The following is a 19782-nucleotide window of genomic DNA, read 5'->3' as shown; positions in this document are numbered from 1 at the left end:
TATTGCAGTGTTTCATAAGGATTCTTTTTCAGTGAGTTAATTAAGAACTGCTAATATAAGCAGCACTTTGTGTGCTTAAATTATTTAAAATTCACCTATTTACACATGTGTATACTTTAACTGCACTAATTTAGTTCCATGTGCTATGAAAACATCAACATTTCTGTAAAGTGTTTTAGTATAGTTCTGTATACTGTTTTAGTATAATGTTGAAAATAATTGAAATATCAGCATCCTTTTATGATCAACTTACATTTGATGTCATGTACCAGTGAACAACTGGGAGGTGTTTACGTTGTCCTTTTGATTTTTTGTTGAGTGATCATTGCAGTAGCAATGGAAATTTAATATATATTAAAAAGTATCATAAATCCTTTAATTGCTGTTACCTTTTTAAGTACTTAATCTAGGTCTGAAAAGGAAAAAAGCTGTATTAGTCTCATTAGCAAACTAGTAGTTTTAGTATTTGTAAAAGGCTTGTTTATTTGTTATTTTTGTGATCTCCCTATTCAGAGGCCCGTGAAAGAGAAAAGGAAAACCAGACTGAAAAGGAGTTTAGAATTCCATGCACTGCTTCATCAGTTTCAGCATCCAGTGCGACAGAACCTGGGTCTACATTAACTGAAAGGTACTTAGATATGATGGGAGATTCCATGCAGCACCTTTCTTATCTGAGGAGGGTGTTGGCTTGTTTTGATAACATGAGTATCATTTAGCTTGTGTGAATATGTCTTGTTATCTTAAGCATTTCAATGGGAATACTGAATTTAAACTTCAAAAAAAATTCTTTCTTAAAGATACGTCAATATTTGCAAGTACTGATATTATGTATATTCAATAGGCAATTTTGCTGCTTCCTCCTTGATCGTGTTCTGCGTACTTTTTTAAAAATAAAAATAATGCTGTTATCCATGTATTTTTCGAAAATATTAGGGCAAATACAGTGGCAACATGTGATGACTTTATTAGCAGCTATTGTACCCACCTGTGTACAGAATATTCTTGTTCAGGCCTGATGAAAAAGAAGGCAAAGCAGGTGGACAGCCTCTGTGTGCAGATTTTATTGAGTAATGGTGAGGTAGAGAAAGCTTTTATTTTTACTTCAGTTTGAAGTTTATTCTTAAACTTTTGTCTATTACTGACAAGCAATATATGCTATGGATTTTGGAGTTTAAATTCTGGGAAATCAAAAGTAGATGAGGGCAATGGGGACCACATAACTCCATTATGTGGCAGGGCTGACAGACATGAATGTGTTGTACATTTTTAGGTTCCTGTATCTATGGAAGTTTAACAACCCATACAAGACTCTAGCAGACCTCTATATATGCATATGATGGGCTGATATGTGGTAGGTTATTATAGACAAACTTGTAGAGTTTCAGACTGAACAAATTTTTAGTAGAAAATTTTGGTTTTGCCATTTGGTCTTTGGAAAACCTGAGCACTCTCACTAAAATACTTGATTGCACAATATACTACTACTTTGTGTATCCTTTTTTTGTCTTGTGCTCAAGGAAGAATATTTTGTACTTCCATTTGCTTCTGATGGTCTTATATACCCATTTGATGACATCATGATGGATGACAAGAATTTAAATATAACATGGTTGTGTATTGCAAATGGGTGACTTCAACATACATAAGCAATTCAAACAAGTTATAAAGTGGAGAGGGGTCAGGCAATACAGAGGCTTTCCAGAATTATCTCGTTCTTCTAATTGACTTGACAAGAGAGACCTCCAGGGACTTAATATAAAGGAAGATAACAAATACATTTCAGTATGCTGAGTTATTAGGTAGGCTCTGGTAACTTATCAGAGTTCTGTTCATAGTAAATTTTCTTTGTTTTTCTTTTTGTTTTTTACTACACATTAAGAAGGAAGGGCTTAACATGAAAAGCTCTCCTGAAAGTTTATATTGCCATGTAAAAAGGATACGTAGCTTAGTTCTTAAATGTAAAACCATGAAACTAGAAAGACATACTGTTGTGACTCAGTCTTAATGCAGAGGAACAATCCTGCAGCTGCCTGTTTTAGTCTGAAATACAGGATTTTCTAGTTCTTTTTATAACAAAGATTTTACTCACTGAATATTGATCTAATATGCATAGCAACTTTTACTATCTGATAATGGCAACACTTTACTGAATTTTAAATTTTTAAAATTATCGTAGCTTTTTAAAATTATCAGAGTAGCCCTTATACTAATTTTTCAGATGTTAAAAAAGTCATTCCAAAATGATGTGAAATACGCGTAATGATTATTTTTTTCTTGAGCTATTTTGCTGTAGAGAAATGTTTACACGTACTGTACATAATTTATGCATAAATATAATTACACCTTGTGAAATGAAAGAATTTGTTAGTATATGTAAAGGAAAAACCTGAGAAAATTGAGTGGTATGCAGAAAATGAACACATGGCGGGGATATGCCCACATACTTGCACAACTCTCAGAATGTTTTTTGTTACTGCTCTTTTCAGTGTGCCACCCATGCTCTATTACAGCTTTTTTTTCCCGCCTCTTAGAGCTTGTTTTACTTGTTGAGGTAATGAGGGAAAGCAAAAAAAAATTCCTTACACTTTTCTGAATCCTGGGAAAGGGGCTAGCAAAATGGTTCTTATTTCTTTACAGCCCCAGGTAGACTAAGATTGTAAGACTAGAAGTTGAGGGAAACACCACTTGCTTTGTCCTTTCTGTCAGCACCACTCCCAGCTGCTGTCAGAAAGGTAGATGGGCATTTAGTCTGGCTGCATTGGTGTGTTCTTATGTTTGACTTTATCCCAGTCAGAACAGAGGATACCTGTAGCTGTTGCTGGAGTATTTGGCTTTCCCTGCTGTGCTTGGAGTGTGGTGGAAAATTGCACTGCAGCTCTGGCCACGTCACATGCAGAATGCCTGTACTGCCCCTCAGAATACTGAAATGTTTGATTTGATCAATTTCCATTCCAGCAAATGAGAGAATTATAAAGGAAATTAGGAAGAAATGTATATACTGTTCTTGGATGTCTGTATAAAGATCTGAAAATTTGGGACTCAAGGATTGGAATGGCTTTCTTGAATCATTATGTTGTATATGTCCTTATCACTGCCACAGTTTCTATTTGGTTTCATTCCAAAACGAATTAAATAGTTTGGCTTTTGGGGTGTTAGGAAAATTAATCCGCAAACATCAGAGTAAAATCCACATGGCATCTCTGGAAGGGGCGTACAGCCCAAGACCTCCCTTCCCGGGCACATTTCTTTCTAACTCTGTTACTGGTTTTAGCACAAATCAAACAACTCTCAATAGCTCCCTTAGCCTGAGTAAAAAGACCCACATAAAAAGCAGCATGTTTTGAGGAAGGCTTCTGACAGTCCTCGGGAGCCCCAATGACTCCCTTCATGAAGTTGTTTTAACAACTGTAAGGCCAGAGCTTTTGGTATCCACTGCTTACCGTCCCTTGTAAACCAATTATCCCCTCTTTTCTCTGCTCCACTCTTTTTAATTATCTCAAGTTCCTCTGGTGGAAAAGACATTTTCTCTGGCAGTGGTGCAGTTACTGGGAGGAGAGGGAGGATCGTAGAGATTTTTGGCTACAATGCAGTTTTCCAAGCTTCTTCATTAGCCAGTTGGTTTCCTATTACCTCCTCCGAGCACCCTGACTTGATGTGTATTATTGCTAACTTTTTTGGTAAGTTCACCACCTCCAATAGGCAAGAGATTAAGCTCTCATGAGCTAACATCTTTCCCCTGCAGGTTAATAAACCTCTTTCTTCCCACAGTTTCCCAAATGCATGTATCACCCCATATGCATATTTAGAATCAGTAAAAACATTCACTGTCTTGTCCCGGTATAACTCACAGGCTCTCACGAGGGCATATAGTTCCGCTGTCTGAGCTGCTGAGCTGACCGGGTGGGCGGTAAGCTCCCCCCTTCCTTTAATTGCTTTGCATTCACGATAGAGTATCCTGTAAACCCTTTAGGTTCTATCTCCCTTGAAGACCCATCAATAAACACATTTTCTCACTAAGGCCAGGAAGTGTCTTGCAAATCTTCCCTATACGTGTTTGGAGATCGTGTTTGGAGATCGATCATCTGAATACAGTCATTGGTTTCTTCCTGGCCCCTCTCCAGGGCCGGTCAAACAGGAGGCTGGGTTGAACCCTTCCCCACTTATAAATTCTAAATCATCCTGTTCCATTAAACAAGATTCATACTGTAATAACCGAGTGCTGGTCATCCACTTAGAGGCTCTTTCAGTTAACAAAGCTTTAATCTGTTGAAGTGAAACTTCAACAACCAGACACCCTCCCCTTGTCAGCTTTTGGGCCTCAGCCACCATGAGGGCTGTGGCTGAACAGTTCTGCAGACAACGGGACCAGCCTCTGGCCACCAGGTCTAACAATTTTGAAAAATGAGCAACAGGCCACCTTGTTCCTCCATGCTCTTGCACCAAAATTCCTTTAGCATGATCCTGTTTAACATCCACATACAGTTCAAATTCTTTTCTGAGTCTGGAAGAGCTAAGACTGGGGCATTAACTGTTAGGAAAATTAATCCACAAACATCAGAGCCTTATGTCCAAAAAGGAGACAGAGGAGACCTTTTACTTTATCTGAATAAAGGAAGAGGTCATGGGGCATTCCCCTGGGGTCTCTCCAATTTTTGGAGGACACAGCCTCCTTTTTATCCTAATTTCCCAGCCACATTTCCCTTCTCTCTTTCCCCATTGGCTGAGTTACTGACTTCCCGATACACCTGATATCAGAGACTTCCCTCTAATGTCTAACCCTCCCTTCTAATTTTTAATTCTTATGGAATTTAGTTTTTTTTTCCCATTGTTTCTTTCATCTTTCAATGTCTAATTTCATTTATCAGCAACCCTAAAGCTTATTTGTAAAAGCAAATATCTTTTTCAATTCATCAATCAGTGGAATCCTTCCCATTGTTTCTTTTGTCTCTCAGTGCTAGTTTTATCTACCAGCATATCCACAGGTTGTTTGTAAAGACAAATCTGCCGTTCCTCTTAGGGAAAAAGATGTGTTGTTTGCTAGTGTAGGAATGCATATCAACTTTCCAAATGCAACTCTTTTGCATATAGTATTATGAAGTTAATTCTGAGGTTAGCTTACTTGAAGAACTTTTAAGATCCTAATCTGTGCCTCACATGCTAGAAAACCTTCCCTTTGGTAAAAGGATATTGACTGCCCCATTATTGTAGAGTAAAAGAAGCTATATTTGTGTTGGATTTGTTAGGCAGTCATATTCTGATCTAGGTCTTTAAATTAGACAAGCTATCAGGCATACAAACCCTGCTCTTCGCTCTTAACATCTGAGGACTTAAGTCATGTTGGCTTTAGTTTATTCTCTTTTCTTCCTGAAACACAGTTTCAATTGCTTATCCAACAAAACTTTTTTCCCATGCAACTTAGTACCTGCTTGTACAGCTGGTTCTGGAGGCAAAGCAGGGCAACATTCTCTGTCACACTTACATAGGGCAGAACCAATTTTCTTATTCATTCATTATGTTCCTAAACTTTCGTGATTTTTATTATAGTCTTAAAATGATAACCTAAACTTAAAAAAAACCCAAACAAAACAATACCACTATTGTTTACCAAAGAAACAGGAAAAGAAGACTCTTTTTTTCAGCCTGCTCATTTAAAAATTCTGAAAATATAAGCTCCCTAATGAAGCCTTGAACATTGAGCTTCTCTCTCTTAATAGACCTACTGCCTGTTCGAGCTGCCAGCAGAGGGAGTGTGGCTATTTTAAATAAACTGCACGAACATAGACGCAACAACTCAGTTCTTCAGAAATTTCCATATGCCAAAATAATGTGTTTGCACAACCAATTTGGGCAATAGCAGAATGGTAATTTAATGTAACTTTTGAAACACTTGAGAGTGTTTCAAAAGATGATGGTGGGCCTACACTCTGTTAATGAAAGTTAGTGTGCGTTTTGCTGCTAATTTTGGTGTCTGCTGATTTACAATAGTGCTCAACATCATTTAGCTGAAAATTACAGTGGAAGTGACAATGTTCTTCAAATAGTAATGTTTTAAATTTTCCTTGCAGAGAGGCAGGATGTAGTGAAAGTGGGGACAACTCAAATGAGGCATTAAGTGGTCCTTCTATGCAATCCCAGACTTCAGCTAAAGGTCCAGCTGAGAATACTGATGATGATGACGATGATGAAGAATTCATTGGGCCACCACTTCCCCCTGGGTTCAAAGATAGTGATGATGACAATGACAATGATGATACAGAGGAGGAAGATAGTGTAAGTAGTTTATTTCTCTTTAATGTTTTAATAGTTTGAGTGGGCTCTGATTTGTATGTGGGCCATTCCTTTTTGATAGAATTCCCAGGTGATGTATGATTTATTCACATGCAGGTTTTCTGTTTTTCTTGCAGTTTTTCTGTTTCTCCAATGATAATTCATCAAATGCAAATAATTATTTTTATTTAAAAATATCAGGATTTAAAACAGAAATACCCATGTGAGTCTCAAGGGTAATTCAACACATCAGTTAGTGTGTATTTATTTTTTTGTTTCCACGTTATGAAAGAACTAGATAAATAAATATTTAGTGTGGCTGTTTTAAATGGTTTATTTCCCAAAGCATATGTTGAATATTGTACAAGAAAGAGGAGGCAGAGATGGGCTTGAATCTAGGGAGAACAATTGTACCAAAACGGTTTTTAGGAAATTAAATCTGGTAGCTGCAGGCTTGTTGCTTGGTTGTTTTTTTTTTTTTTTTTTTTGGTTTATTTGTGTTTATTTTGATTTTTTTTTTTTCTAAATAAGTGCCAGACCTGTTTGTTGTTAAGAATACAGAATTTTCTATCAATATTGAAATCAAGAGACCCTCTAACAGCCTAACTTTGGTATCACAGATGTTTAGTTAACCAGCCTTTCTCTATTTAGGCATCTGGATCTAGTACTGGCTGGTGTGGCTTAGTGGTTTAATGGTTACAGTGGTAGTGCTGGATTGGACCAGATGATCTTTAAGGTCTCTTCCAACCTTGATTATTTGATGATTCTGTGAAAAGATGAATGGTTTGGTGTTTGTTTTTCAAAACTGCCTGGATGGAATATTTTGTGGCATTGGGTTTTGTGTGATGGTTTCCATGTGTAACAACAATGATAGAAGTCCTTGAAAATAGCCTCACTTATTGCTGTATTGAACCATCTGGTAAGAGAAAAAGACCTCTATGTCCTGTTACACAAATGTAAACCAAACTAAAAAAACCAAAGTTTAGAGAACTCATTTTAAATGCTTGAGAGGAACTTCTTAAGCCATGACATAACTAATTTTTAAATGAGCCTAAACTTATGTGATGACAAAGTTTGCTCTTTTGTTTTTTGTATAAGTGATGGGAAATTTTGGTGTCTTAGGTGTTTATATCACTTTGTCTGATTCACTTGATTCACTGTTGCCTATGATTTCTATAATTATCAAATTGTACATTTTAGTCCCATATCTCTTGTGATTGTATCTGTACCCCTCAGATGAGTTGTTCTGTTTCAGGGAACCATGAAGGGATAAATCTGGAATTTTCCTTGAGAATAACATAAACCCTAAGTTTACTCACCGTTGATGTGTTAGGAATTCCCTTAACTTCTAGCTGTTAGGGCACTGTGGAGTCAATCTCTGTTCCTGAAGGCATCATTAGACTCAGTAGGTTTCAGTTGCTATGGGTCACATTATATTAAAATCACTGTTTCTTTGCTGCCAACTTCTCCAAAGGCAAAACAATTTGCAGGAACAGCTGACTTTACTTTAGCCTGTCTTTATCAGTAGTCACTGTGCTGATTAGCTGTTTCAATTTCTAACAAGATACTGGTATTTATTTTTTATTAATGCATATTTGAATAATGCTACAACTGGTTTGATGAAGTGAAGTTACTGGCGAACAGAGTTAAAAGACCCTAATGAAAAGTTTCAGACAGAAAGATAACTTAAAGTCTCATGTGATTTAAGTTTGTCTGAACTTAAGACAATAGTTACAAAACAGTCTAGAATAGATTAGGTTGAGAATAAGCAGAGCAGCAGAAATATGAGACTTGTGGGTTTTCAGTCTAAACAGTTAATTTATAACTGAGGAGATTTTGTGTCAGTGTGAATGCCAGAGGCCTTTGGGGTCTAGAGCCTTCCCTTACTGCTGCTCATGAACTCAGTTATTTTCTTTCCTGTGAAGGGAACAGGAAGCAGCTGTGCTTTCCTGGTTTCCTGTTGATCGATTGGTGATCACAGTATGATCTTGTGAGCCCCAAGGAAGGAAGGTTTTGCAGTTAAGAGAACTCTGTGATTCCTTTCTTTTGCTTGTACATAGCCTGTGGTTGGTATGCATGGGTGCAGAACTGAGACAAGAGAAACTGAAAGTTGAATATTTTTTCCCAGATGTAGTGTGAGACCCTCTCTTTTATTATCATATTTTGCTGCTGAAATAATTTATTGAAAACAAAATTATCTGTGGTTTTGATCCCGAAGGAATCAAATTTTTCTTTAGTAGTTCTAGGTGTTGCAGTATATGATTTGTAATCTGAAGTCTTCTGAATTTTATATAACAGATAAAATACACTGAAATACTGTGTTTACCCTGACATTTTCCCACTATCTCTCAAGCCTGACTTTAGATGTGTTTTTTTTTTGTTTTTGTTTGGTTTTTTTTTGTTTTTTTGTTTTTGTTTTTTTTTTTGTGTTTTTTTTTGTTTTTTTTGTTTTTTTTTTTTTTGTTTTTTTGTTTTTGTTTTTTGTTTTTTTTTGGGTTTTTTTTTTTTTGTTTTTGTTTTTGTTTTTTTTTTTGCTATTGCTTGTTCAGTTGTTTTTGCTTTCTTATGACACAGTGTCAGTAGAGACATTTGTCAGATTGGGCTTGCTATGAGGCAGACAACTTTTGAGTCCAGGGTTGGCCCAGGACTGTCCAGCTTACACAGATTGTTTTACTGGATAAGCATTAAGATGGAAGGAGTAGCTGCTGATTTTTTTCTTTGATGGGAATTTTTCATACCTTCTTGGTGTTTTTATGCATTGCTCAGTGTTTTGAATTGGCATTGGTATTTTTTGAGTATTATGCATTTTTGTAATTTGCATAAATGCAGACAAAACACAACTTTTTAACAGAGCCTTAGATATTGTATTAAATGTGTGAATTCTGACTTGAGGTATTTTTTCCCCAAATTGATATAAGTTCTTTTGATATACGCTAGTCTTTGTGGTGCTGTTTTAAAGGATTTTTCTGTGTTTGTTTAATCTGTGTTCATACTGATGATTAGTTACATTTAACAAATAAATATTTAGATTAAATGGTTTGCTAATTTAATATCATTCACTTCCATGTCTGTCAAAAGTGATGATACTTAACAAACCACAATATGCTTGTGAGTATTTATCCAAATGCATTACAATGCTTGTTTTGTAGTAGTGTAAGGAATAGTGCTCTATCAAGTACATTTTAAGGATTATAGGTAGACGTAGTATTAATTCCCTCTGATAATTTCCTCTTGGTTTAGTATCCTGTTTTATATAAAAGGCTTGCATTAATTTGAGGAGTGAGGAAAATTAAAGCTGGCTTTTTGAGTTGTGATCAGCACTTGTTTTCTGTAGTGCCTTTTCTTCTAATGGTGTAAAAACCTGGTGGGATTGTCAAGTGTCCATTTTTCACATGGTTGTAAGCTGAGAGGAGGAAGGAAGAAGCAGAGCATCTTCTGTAATGTGGAGTTTTTCAAGGTCGATCTAAACCTTTCTATGAAATGTCAGGAAAAGCTTTAAAAGATAAACCAGCTCATTTTGCAAGAGCACAAATGGATAATGAGGGCAATATTGCATGTGGTAAATTTTGGATTGGGAAATACAGTAGAGGCTTGGCTAGCTTTTTTTCCCCTGGCAAAATGCACTGGAAATCTGTCTGATATCTATGCGCTCAAAACCTGTCTGAAGACGGACAAAGACTAGCAAGAGCGACTGTGTCAGGATTGGTAGGTAGACAGATTTAAATTTAGGACATAAACATTTTTCCATTGAGTGGATTACACGTGTTACAAGACTTTAGTCAGAGAGTGTGTATTTGTCAATGTTCTCTTCTACATGTCATTAGAAAATGTGCTGAGATCATTAACAAAACGTAATGTAGTGTTAGCATCTTGTGACACTTTTTCTGGCTTGAGGCAACAGGTAAAGGGGATTGTTAAAGAATTTGCCAGATGTATTTGCAAGGATTTACCTTCTGTTTGGAGGTGAGTAACAGTTCATTCTCCTTTGGAACAGAGAACAGTTTCTCCCTGCAGCACCAAAGGGATACTAATCATGTTGTAATTATGTCCCTGAAACAAGTACAGCCTTGGGCCTCTTCACAGCCCAAGGCTGTACTCTGATTTGACCTGTTCCCAAAATGATAGCATAGCTATATTTCAGGTTTTGGAATTATTTAGAGATGTTTAATTTTTTTTTTCAGAAGTTTAACAGGACATACCACTTAATACTTGTTCAGAATGGAAGGAAGCGGTTTCCTGCTGATTTAGATGGAGAATTTAAGTAGACTGTAATTGCTCCAATTAGAATTTGGCTATGCTATCAGACCAAAAATTGTAGTGTTGTAAAAATAAATAAATGTTATGGGAATTTTTAGTCATCCTAAGGATTTGTAAGATTTAGACTGAGAATTATCTGTTGTGTAACTGCTGAATCTTATTTACCCAGTCATGTTTCATCTTGTCTAAAGAGGAAAAAGTATAGTAAGCTGAACAAAACAATTTTTGTATGCAACAGAGACAGAAAAGTGTGGTTTTAAAGGTGAGAGGCTTTATCTTTCAACTGTTTCTAGTTATTGAGAAAAAAAATAGGTAGCAGTTAACCATTACTTTCAATTTGCTTGTGTGTTACATTCCTATATAAATATGAAGTAAATGTTTTTTTCATATATGTGCATGATATGTTCTTAAGTCTTAACAATGAAAATGAGGTAAATGTATTTTATTTATATTAAACATGGTACAAGTTGTGGCATTTTTCTAAGGATCATTGATGTGGTGCAAAGATTGAGAAAGATTATATCCAAAATGAGTTAAAACAGATTTGCAAACTTTGCAAAAATTAGAAGAAAACAAAATAATTGGTCTGTCTTCCAATGTGAGAAAATCACACAGAAGATGTAGAGAAAGAAATACTCAACTTAAGAAACAGAGCTCTTCATATGGAGAGGAAGCCAACAAGGTAATTCCCTTATGGAATGTTGATCTTGATAAAAAGGAATGGAGTATTTGCTCATCACCTCTTCAACCAAGTGCCCCAGAGTTCATGATTACCAGTTGCTCCTAGAGTGTACTTGCAAGATCTCTATTGCTTGATTCTGCACAACTTAACTTAATAAGGCCAAGCCTTCTCGGCTGTATACCACACTATGCTTTTTGGTGGATGATACAGATTTTAATTGATTTGTAATATGACAGAATATGAAAAATTTTAGAATGTTTCCCCTACAGACAGGTACTTAGGGTCCTGTGAGTTGGTTTCCGGAAATATTTTGTGAGAACATTAAGAAGCATATATTTGTTGACTGTGAGGTGCTTCAAAGTTAGAGAGAGGTGATTTTACCAGTCTTAAATAAAATGTGGTACAGAACATAATTATAGTTTTTACTGCCCTTTTTAATGAAGTTCAGAGATCTTCTTATGTCCTGTTTTTACTTTTTATCAGCTCTTTTAGAGACCCTTTACCAGGTCAGCTTTAGCTAGTGTAGCCTGTAGAAAACCTTCTTTAGGAGCTGCTGGTACCATTCCTGTGTTTAAGACTGATGCAAGGTGTTCTTCATCCCAAGGCCAGATATGTGGTGGCTGTAAACCTTCCACAGTAAAAATATGGGATCCTTATGCTCATCCCTCCAAGACCCTTGATTTCTTTATAGCCACAAGATTTTGTGGAAGCTAATGTCCTCTACTGTGCTTGGAGGGATAGTAGACATGCATAACTTTGAGACTGTACAATTCTGTGACCTACCCCTTAATGAAAAAAAAAAATCTTTCTAAACACATACCCTGCATGTTTATCTCAGTCACAAGACTGTACTTTCAATACAGTATTATTTAACAAGAATGGGTGGTTGCAATGGTACATGCAATGATAAATGCAACACACTCCTGAACATTGGTACATGCAATGGTATATGAACGTTCTATCCTGAATATTACTTTTTTACTTCCAGTAGAAGTTGGGATATTTGGAAGTGAAGATACTGAAATTAAGTTATTCTTTGAGAACAAAAACCACAGTCAAAACGCAGGTGACTGCCTTTTTACCTAATGCTTGATGCATTTTTTGGCCATTGCAACAAATTTCCTATATACTTTTAAAAAGAAGCACAAATAGCATGTTGTTTCTATCAGTGTTAAAATATATAAAATCTTTTTAAATTTGACCATGGAACTAACAGCAATGGTCATGCTGTGTTCAGCCTTGGCATCACTATGGAAAACACAAATTGAAGATAAGAGGTTTGCTCTTTATTTGGTATGTGAGTGTTATCTTTTTGAAAAGTTGTTTGTGCTCTAAACAGAATAATGAGAAATACAGGTACAGAGTACTCTTGCTTTAATCAAGAGGAAAATGAAGTGGTTGATAACAAGTATTTGAAATATTTATGGTGGGGATGAATAAATAATTTAAAAGGATTGGATTTGAAGGGAGAGTGTAAGTGACATGCAGTTACACTTCCTCTCCAGAACAAGTCTTCACAGGATTTTTGATGAACAAATGATTTATGTTAAACTGTTGGAAATGCAGACCACTCCAGTGGAATCCTTGGAGAGCAGTTTTGTTGACTGTAGGAATGTCTGCTGTTTGTTTAAAAGACAGCTTTGGATTTTTATGAATATGAGACTACCACACATATTGTTTTACAACTGCTGCAGTGGCATCTCTTATTTGCAGGTGAGCACTTAGCAGTATACAGGGACTACAAATACTTGATGCTAACAGTATCCAGATTACACAAAAATCACACTGAATTTACTTCCTTTTATTTATATTTTAAAGCCTAATAAAATTATTTTCAAATTCTTAGAATCTTGGATAGTATTTTATTGCATTACCTTGTGTACTGTTCATGAATGTTTATTTGACATACCATTGTAAGTTAAGATTAACAAATATTCAAATAACCAAATACAGAAAGAAGAAAGACTTTTGATTTGGATTATTTGGATGTGTGGGATTAATTTTAGTGAGCATTCTCATGTGGTGAAACACAGGGGCATAAATAAGGGTTGAACTCAGTCAGTCATAGTGACCTTTTGCAGTACAGAGGCCCCTTAGGTCATCTTTCATATAATAATGAGTATGAACCATGTCATGATTTGGGAATGGTATTCCCCAATTTAGTACTCCCATTAAAAATAAGACCATGAGCTGCTCCCCTCCCTCCCTCTGGTGGGAGACACAAAAGGCATAGATCATGGATTTAGATAAGAACAATTTACAGGATACAGCAATGGATATGAAAGCAAAGAGTAACAGTATTAATAAAGAATATTAATAACCGAAGTGTGCAAAGAGGGTGATTCACGTGGAAAATGGTCTCCACACCTGGGACAGTTAAGCGAAGGTGAATGGCTTCTGGTGACTGGAAAAGGAATGCCCTTCTCCTTGGAAGAGTCCCTTTTCCCTGCCCCTGGCACTCACATGAGGTGTAACTGAGTAGTATAATGTCTTGTCCATGCCCCCTTATTCTGATCTGGGCTGGAGCCAGGACAATGCAGGAAATAAATTCTGGAAGAGCTGTAGAAATCAGGAATAGAACTTATTTTTCTGCATATGACTGAAACTTCTGTTGGGGAAAAAAATTGGCTTTGAAGAGTTTTCTTACTCAGTTAATTAATTCAAGTATCTAGAATGAAAGCAGAAACTAGAATTCTAATTAATATTATTTTCATGGAAATGTTAGAAAGTCTGCCTTGTTTTTTTTCAGTCAAGTGTTTCACAAATATTGCAAATATAGTGGTATTTCCCCATCACTTACTGTAGGGTGTATATTTCTAGAGCAGTTCAGGTGTCAGAAAGAGATGATAACCTTTATTAGAGTTGCAGTATCCTATGAATGAGGACAAATTTTATATTAATGTCTGCCACTACTAGTTTGTGTATTAGCTGTTCTTTTCCTATTATGTACTACAGGCAAAACATGGGATTTAATACTTTAATTTAAAGAGGGAAACAAAAAAAATCATGTTATACATATAACCTTTTTCTTTTTTCTGTTTTGTTAAAAATTGAATTGTCAACTTTGGAAGATTTGCTGGAGGATGGAAAAGTTACTTAGGATTTATGCAGCAGTGTGTTTCTTAGCTCAGTAATTTTTAAAGTTTCATGCATTATCTTCATTTATAAAGGTATCTTTTTCTAACCAGCCTGTTATTTGGGGTGTTTTGGAACATGCTGGTCTCTGCAAAGAAGGCAGATGTGCATATCAGGTTATGTGTGGCATCTTGGGCATCAGCTGGCTTTCAGTGCCACCAGATTTGTAACTTTTTACAGTTCAAATAGTCAGTGTTTGTCTCTTGCAAAACTGATGCCATGAAGTAACTGATCTTGTTTTAAATGTATGAATAAAGATATTTCTCAGTGACATTCCTTCTTGAAGTTCATTGGCTACCTTTTCTACTGAGTACCAAAAATGTCAGAAATGGAAATTCGTAAGAAAATTTAGGTAGCTTAATCATTCTCAGTGTCTACAAACTGCAGATGCTTGTTTTATAAGATTGTGACGCAGAGTGCTGAATCATTTTAAGGACATCTGCTTGGTCTACAGTGTCAAGTCTTGGTCTTTATCAGCATTCTGTGCTATTTTAGATGCCTTAAGACCATCTGAAAAGAAATAGATTTTTATCTCCATAATTTTTTTCTGTAGAAACTATTAAAATTCTGGAGAAGTTGTAAACCCCCATGTACTGTTTCTTTTTCTTTTATAACACTTTTGGTTTTCTCATACATGTTTAAAAAATTTTGTTTTTTACCTCATGTTTAAAAAATGCGGTGTCATTTGGATGACATGCATGGGTGTGCAGGCACACAAGTTTAAATGTTGGGTAACATGTAAGAGTGTGATAATATTTGACTCATTAGAAGTGCACCATCCAAATTTAAATTCTAGAAATAACAATGTGAGAGTAAGCTTCACAGTACATCTCAATAGAAAATAGTTTGAAAATTCTGACATGGATTTCATCTGAAAAGAAATAGATTTTTATCTCCATAATTTTTTTCTGTAGAAACTATTAAAATTCTGGAGAAGTTGTAAACCCCCATGTACTGTTTCTTTTTCTTTTATAACACTTTTGGTTTTCTCATACATGTTTAAAAAATTTTGTTTTTTACCTCATGTTTAAAAAATGCGGTGTCATTTGGATGACATGCATGGGTGTGCAGGCACACAAGTTTAAATGTTGGGTAACATGTAAGAGTGTGATAATATTTGACTCATTAGAAGTGCACCATCCAAATTTAAATTCTAGAAATAACAATGTGAGAGTAAGCTTCACAGTACATCTCAATAGAAAATAGTTTGAAAATTCTGACATGGATTTCTTTTCTGTCAATAACTGCTTGTTTTAGTAACTTCATTTGTTGTAACTTGGCATTTATTACATTTCTTTTCTCAGAGTCCTTCAGAGTTGTTTCTCTGTCCCATGATAAAATGCTGCCTTATCTATTATTTTCTTTGGTGAGGACAGCCAGTTGGTTGTGGACTTTTATTTATTTATTTTTTTTTCAGACCAGTGCTCTGTCGTAATTAATTTCTCTTCCTGTGGTACCTTTTAGAGATCAGGCATTCTGTTGATCCTCTCTTTCCTGTTCCTGCTTGTATCCCTGTCTCTTGTGACTCTCATATTTTTGTCCTTTCTGTAAAGGAACTCATGAAAAAGTATTTTTAAAATAACAAATGTTTGTATTTGTGACAGTGAATGCCTGTGAGTAGTAAAGTTTTTGCATTGGACAGCTGCAATATTAAAGGCAGATTCTTTCAATTATCTTTAAATTAATGGTGTAAGGCTTAGTCCAGTTGCTGTCCATAAATTTTTTTCTTAGGGGAGACAATTACGATACATTGAGTAGACAGTGCATTTATAAGAAAGCCTTATAGTAGTTCCTGTGATTTCTCAAAGCCTTGTTATCCAAATAAGAAACTGCATTCTGTTTTACAATGAATGAGTAGTAGTAAAATAATTCAGTGCATTTTCAGCAGAAATCTTAATTCCTCTTGAGTAAAATGAATGTCACTAGATCTAAATTAGTTACAACTATGCTATTTATAAGGCTATTTTAAATAAGCATCTGCCCAATTGACATGATAGCTATGAAAACTGGTCCTATCCTGTAAAAAAATATGATAGCTGTCAGCTGTAGTTTAACTCCGTAGTTTAATGCAATTTGCATTAGTTTACCTCTTGAGAATCATCTCATAGTGTAGGAATTAATGGAAGGTGCAACTCTGTCTAGTACTTCTAGGGAGTATCCTCTGGACTCTGCAACCAGGTTTGAGTGGGTGGGAAAATACCACAGAAGCTACCCAAAATTCTACAGGTAAAATTTTTGTCTAGCTGTATCTTGTGGGTGGGTGTCTAAAAAAGGGTTCATGTTACTCTGAGTAATACTTTAAAGTGTTGAAAATTTCCAAAGTATTGTGAGAAAAATAAATTAAAAATTTGGTAAAAATAAGGAAACAAATATAATATGTTTCCTTCTGATGGTCATGTGTTTACCAAATCTACTTGCTTTCCAAGTAAGAATTATTTTTTTTTTTTTCTGGAGTCAACCTTGGCACTTTATGTGTGTTCTCTTTGTTGGAATATTAATTAGTGATATGCATTTTTTTATTATTTATATATAAATTTAAAATTATTTTTATGCTGTGTTTTCTCATATGATTACATAGCTACTAAGGTAATTGGCTCATTTGCAGAACTAAATTGACCAAGAGAATTTCCCAGTAACTAGAACTTCCTAGAACTTCTTTTGTTTTTGTTTCAAAGCTCCTTGTAGATATTGAAGTTTTTGTAGATAAAGAAAATCAGGAGTGATTGAGTCACATAGCATCTTAAAGAAAGATCATTGGTAGGTTTAGGGTTTCTGTGTTAGGAAGTTTGTATTGCAGGCCAGGAGCTGATAAGAATCCAAATGTGCAGAATGTTTCTATTTGAAATAAGTTGAATGAATAACATTTATCTTTAACCTGTAACAGCTCATCTTTCATCAAAGAAAACAAGCCAGCTTTAGATTTTGTAAGCACTTTGAAAATGCTGTGTGGCAGCTCCTGATAGTGCATTGCTTGACCTTGCTGTATGCTATTCTTCTAGCTAAAAAGGCATGCAGGAGGCATACTGACAATAATCTTTCAGCTTGGCACTTTTACAGTGAGAAGGGCTTACTGTGTAAGCATGAGGCTTAACATACCTTGTTGTAATTGCAAGTTCTAAGAAGGTCATCTCAGGTCTTTCATCCTTTGGGGTGGGTGGTTTAAATTGTGTGCAGTTGATATTATAGCTTATTGGTTATTTGAGTTCTTTAAGTGCAAGTTTGTGGACACTATAACAGTAAATATCATTTGGAGCAAATACGTAACCTTATGAAAAATTCCAGTGTCTTAGCTGGAACTCTTCCTTTATTTTGCAAAAATTTAATAGTGCAATTTCTATCTGCCCAGTCCCTGTCAGTATTAATAGATACTTGTAAGTCCTTGATATCCACAACCAGCTGCAAAAGTCTATTTATATATATTTGCTCACTCTTTCTAGCTTGTTCCCTCACCTACGGTCCATGCTACTGGAATTGTTCAGTGTCATAGTGACTGTGAGGATTTCAGAATGCACGAGTAACTTATAGTGGGTTTTAAGAATTTTTGTGCCTGTTTGTCTCAAATTGATGATTTTGTTTTAAAATCAGGATTCTTTTGCTTTTTCCATTTCCTTAATTCTGTATTACACTGAAATTGTAGGGGTAAGTGGGTCACAGGTAGGAGCAACTTACTCAGTGTTAGGGTTTCTGCATTTTAGAATGTTTTCTCATTTTAATAGATTGTCCCACACAGTCATTTCTGAAAGTATTGATTTATGTAGTGAATACTAAACTCCCTAGTTTTACTCACTAAATAAAATGAAGGCAGTTTCTCCCTGTCTGTAGTGGTTTATCAGATCTCATGAGAGGAACATAAAGACAAGGGGTTGCCATCATTCTCTACACAGAGATCCATTTTTGCTATCTCAGACTGGATGTTAGTTTTGGTAGCTAAGTGACCTGAGGATCCAGAGTATCTGAAATGTATGATATGTAAGACCAGGTAAATTCTGAAAGCAAAACTGTTAAAAAAAGTGCCTTCAAATGGCCTGTACTTTGCAATTTTTCTGTAAACAGAACAATGGCATTGAAAAAACTCACTGTGAAACAGTTTGTTTTGGAAGCATATCTACTGCCCATTTTGTGTGGCTCCCAAGAGGTGAAATGTAAATTCTTAAGAGGCTTGGGAAACAGTCAAGTCTGGAACAGCAGTAGGTGTTACGTGAGATAGAATTCATTTCGGAACTAAACCATGTCATTTAGTGGATCATACATTCAAGGGGCATGTCAAACATGAGGTTAATGTGAAGAATTTGGGCTTACAGAATGAATTGAAGAAACAGGAGTTAAATTCTGCCCAAGTGCAGCAAACTGTGCAAAATTGGGAATCCTTGTTTTGGCTTCCTTATGAGTTATCTGGAATATGTCCATAACGGGGAATTTGAACAAATATGAGCGAAAAATCTTGGACTGCATTTGATTCAGATTACTTTATGGGTCATATGTTCCTGCCCACCATTTCAGCTTTTCCTGTGAAAAGCCTGTAAGTGTTTATAAGTTCTCTGCTTCTCTCGCACATGTTTTTTGCGTATTTTGTACTTTAGTTTCTTTTTCGATAGAATAGCATGTTGGACTTGCTTATTACAGGGGAAGATCTGCTAGAGGATTTTTATAGATAGAGCTTGCTTTTTTAATGGAAACATTTTAATGGAATCATGCATTTCCTAGGAACCTCACCAGTCAGCCAGGAGGCACAAAATACCATGAATCTGTTTTCTCAACAACATCAAGACTGCACTTGTAACATAAGCATTATGCACACAGCTTACTATTTTTCCCCCTTATTGTGGGGGGGCTTTTCATTTGTTTTTGCGTCCCTGGAGGACAAAGGCATGGAGACCAACCGTGCCGAGAAGAACTTGGGAATCAAAAGCCTGAAATGACCTGGCAATGTGTGCTTGCAGCCCCAAAGCCTGGGCTGCATCCAGAGCCCCATGGACAGCAGGGGAGGGGGATTCTGCTCCTCTGCTCTGCTCTGCTCTGCTGAGACCCACCTGGAGCACTGCATCCAGCTCTGGGCTCCCAGCATAAAAAAGAAGGTCAGGGGCCTTTCAGAGTGAGTCCAGGGAAGGGCCACAAAGATGCTCAAAGGTCTGCAGCACCTCTCATGTGATGAAAATGTTGAGGGAATTGGGACCTGAAGAAGAGAAGACACTGAGGATACCTTACTGCAGCCTTCCAGTACCTAAAGGAGTCCCACAAGAAACATGGTGACATTTTAGCAGGGTCTGTAGTTATTGAGCAAGGGGTCATGACATTGAGCTAAAAGAGGGTTGATTTAGCTTAGATACACGGTTTTTTATGCTGAGGCCTGTAACAGGTTACCCAGAGAGGGATGGTACATGCCCCAACCCTGAAAACAAAATTAAGTCCAGGTTGAACAGAGGTATGTGCCACCTGATCTA

At 36.1% G+C, this 19782-nt stretch overlaps 1 protein-coding gene across 1 annotated transcript in view; it reads left to right on the top strand.

Annotated features, from left to right (window-relative positions):
* The window catches only part of WDR70 (WD repeat domain 70), a 129834-nt gene that overhangs the window by 1798 nt on the left and 108254 nt on the right, over positions 1-19782 (top strand). The window contains exons 4-5 of the mRNA XM_053931981.1: positions 514-628; positions 6066-6270. Of these exons, the coding sequence (XP_053787956.1) occupies positions 514-628; positions 6066-6270 (320 nt within the window). The remainder of the gene's footprint in view (positions 1-513; positions 629-6065; positions 6271-19782) is intronic.

The sequence above is a fragment of the Vidua chalybeata genome, chromosome Z (genome assembly GCF_026979565.1).
Source record: "Vidua chalybeata isolate OUT-0048 chromosome Z, bVidCha1 merged haplotype, whole genome shotgun sequence".
In the NCBI taxonomy this organism is placed as follows: Eukaryota; Metazoa; Chordata; class Aves; order Passeriformes; family Viduidae; genus Vidua; species Vidua chalybeata.
Note: the sequence above shows the minus strand (reverse complement) of the source record. Positions and strands in the feature narration are given on the sequence as shown.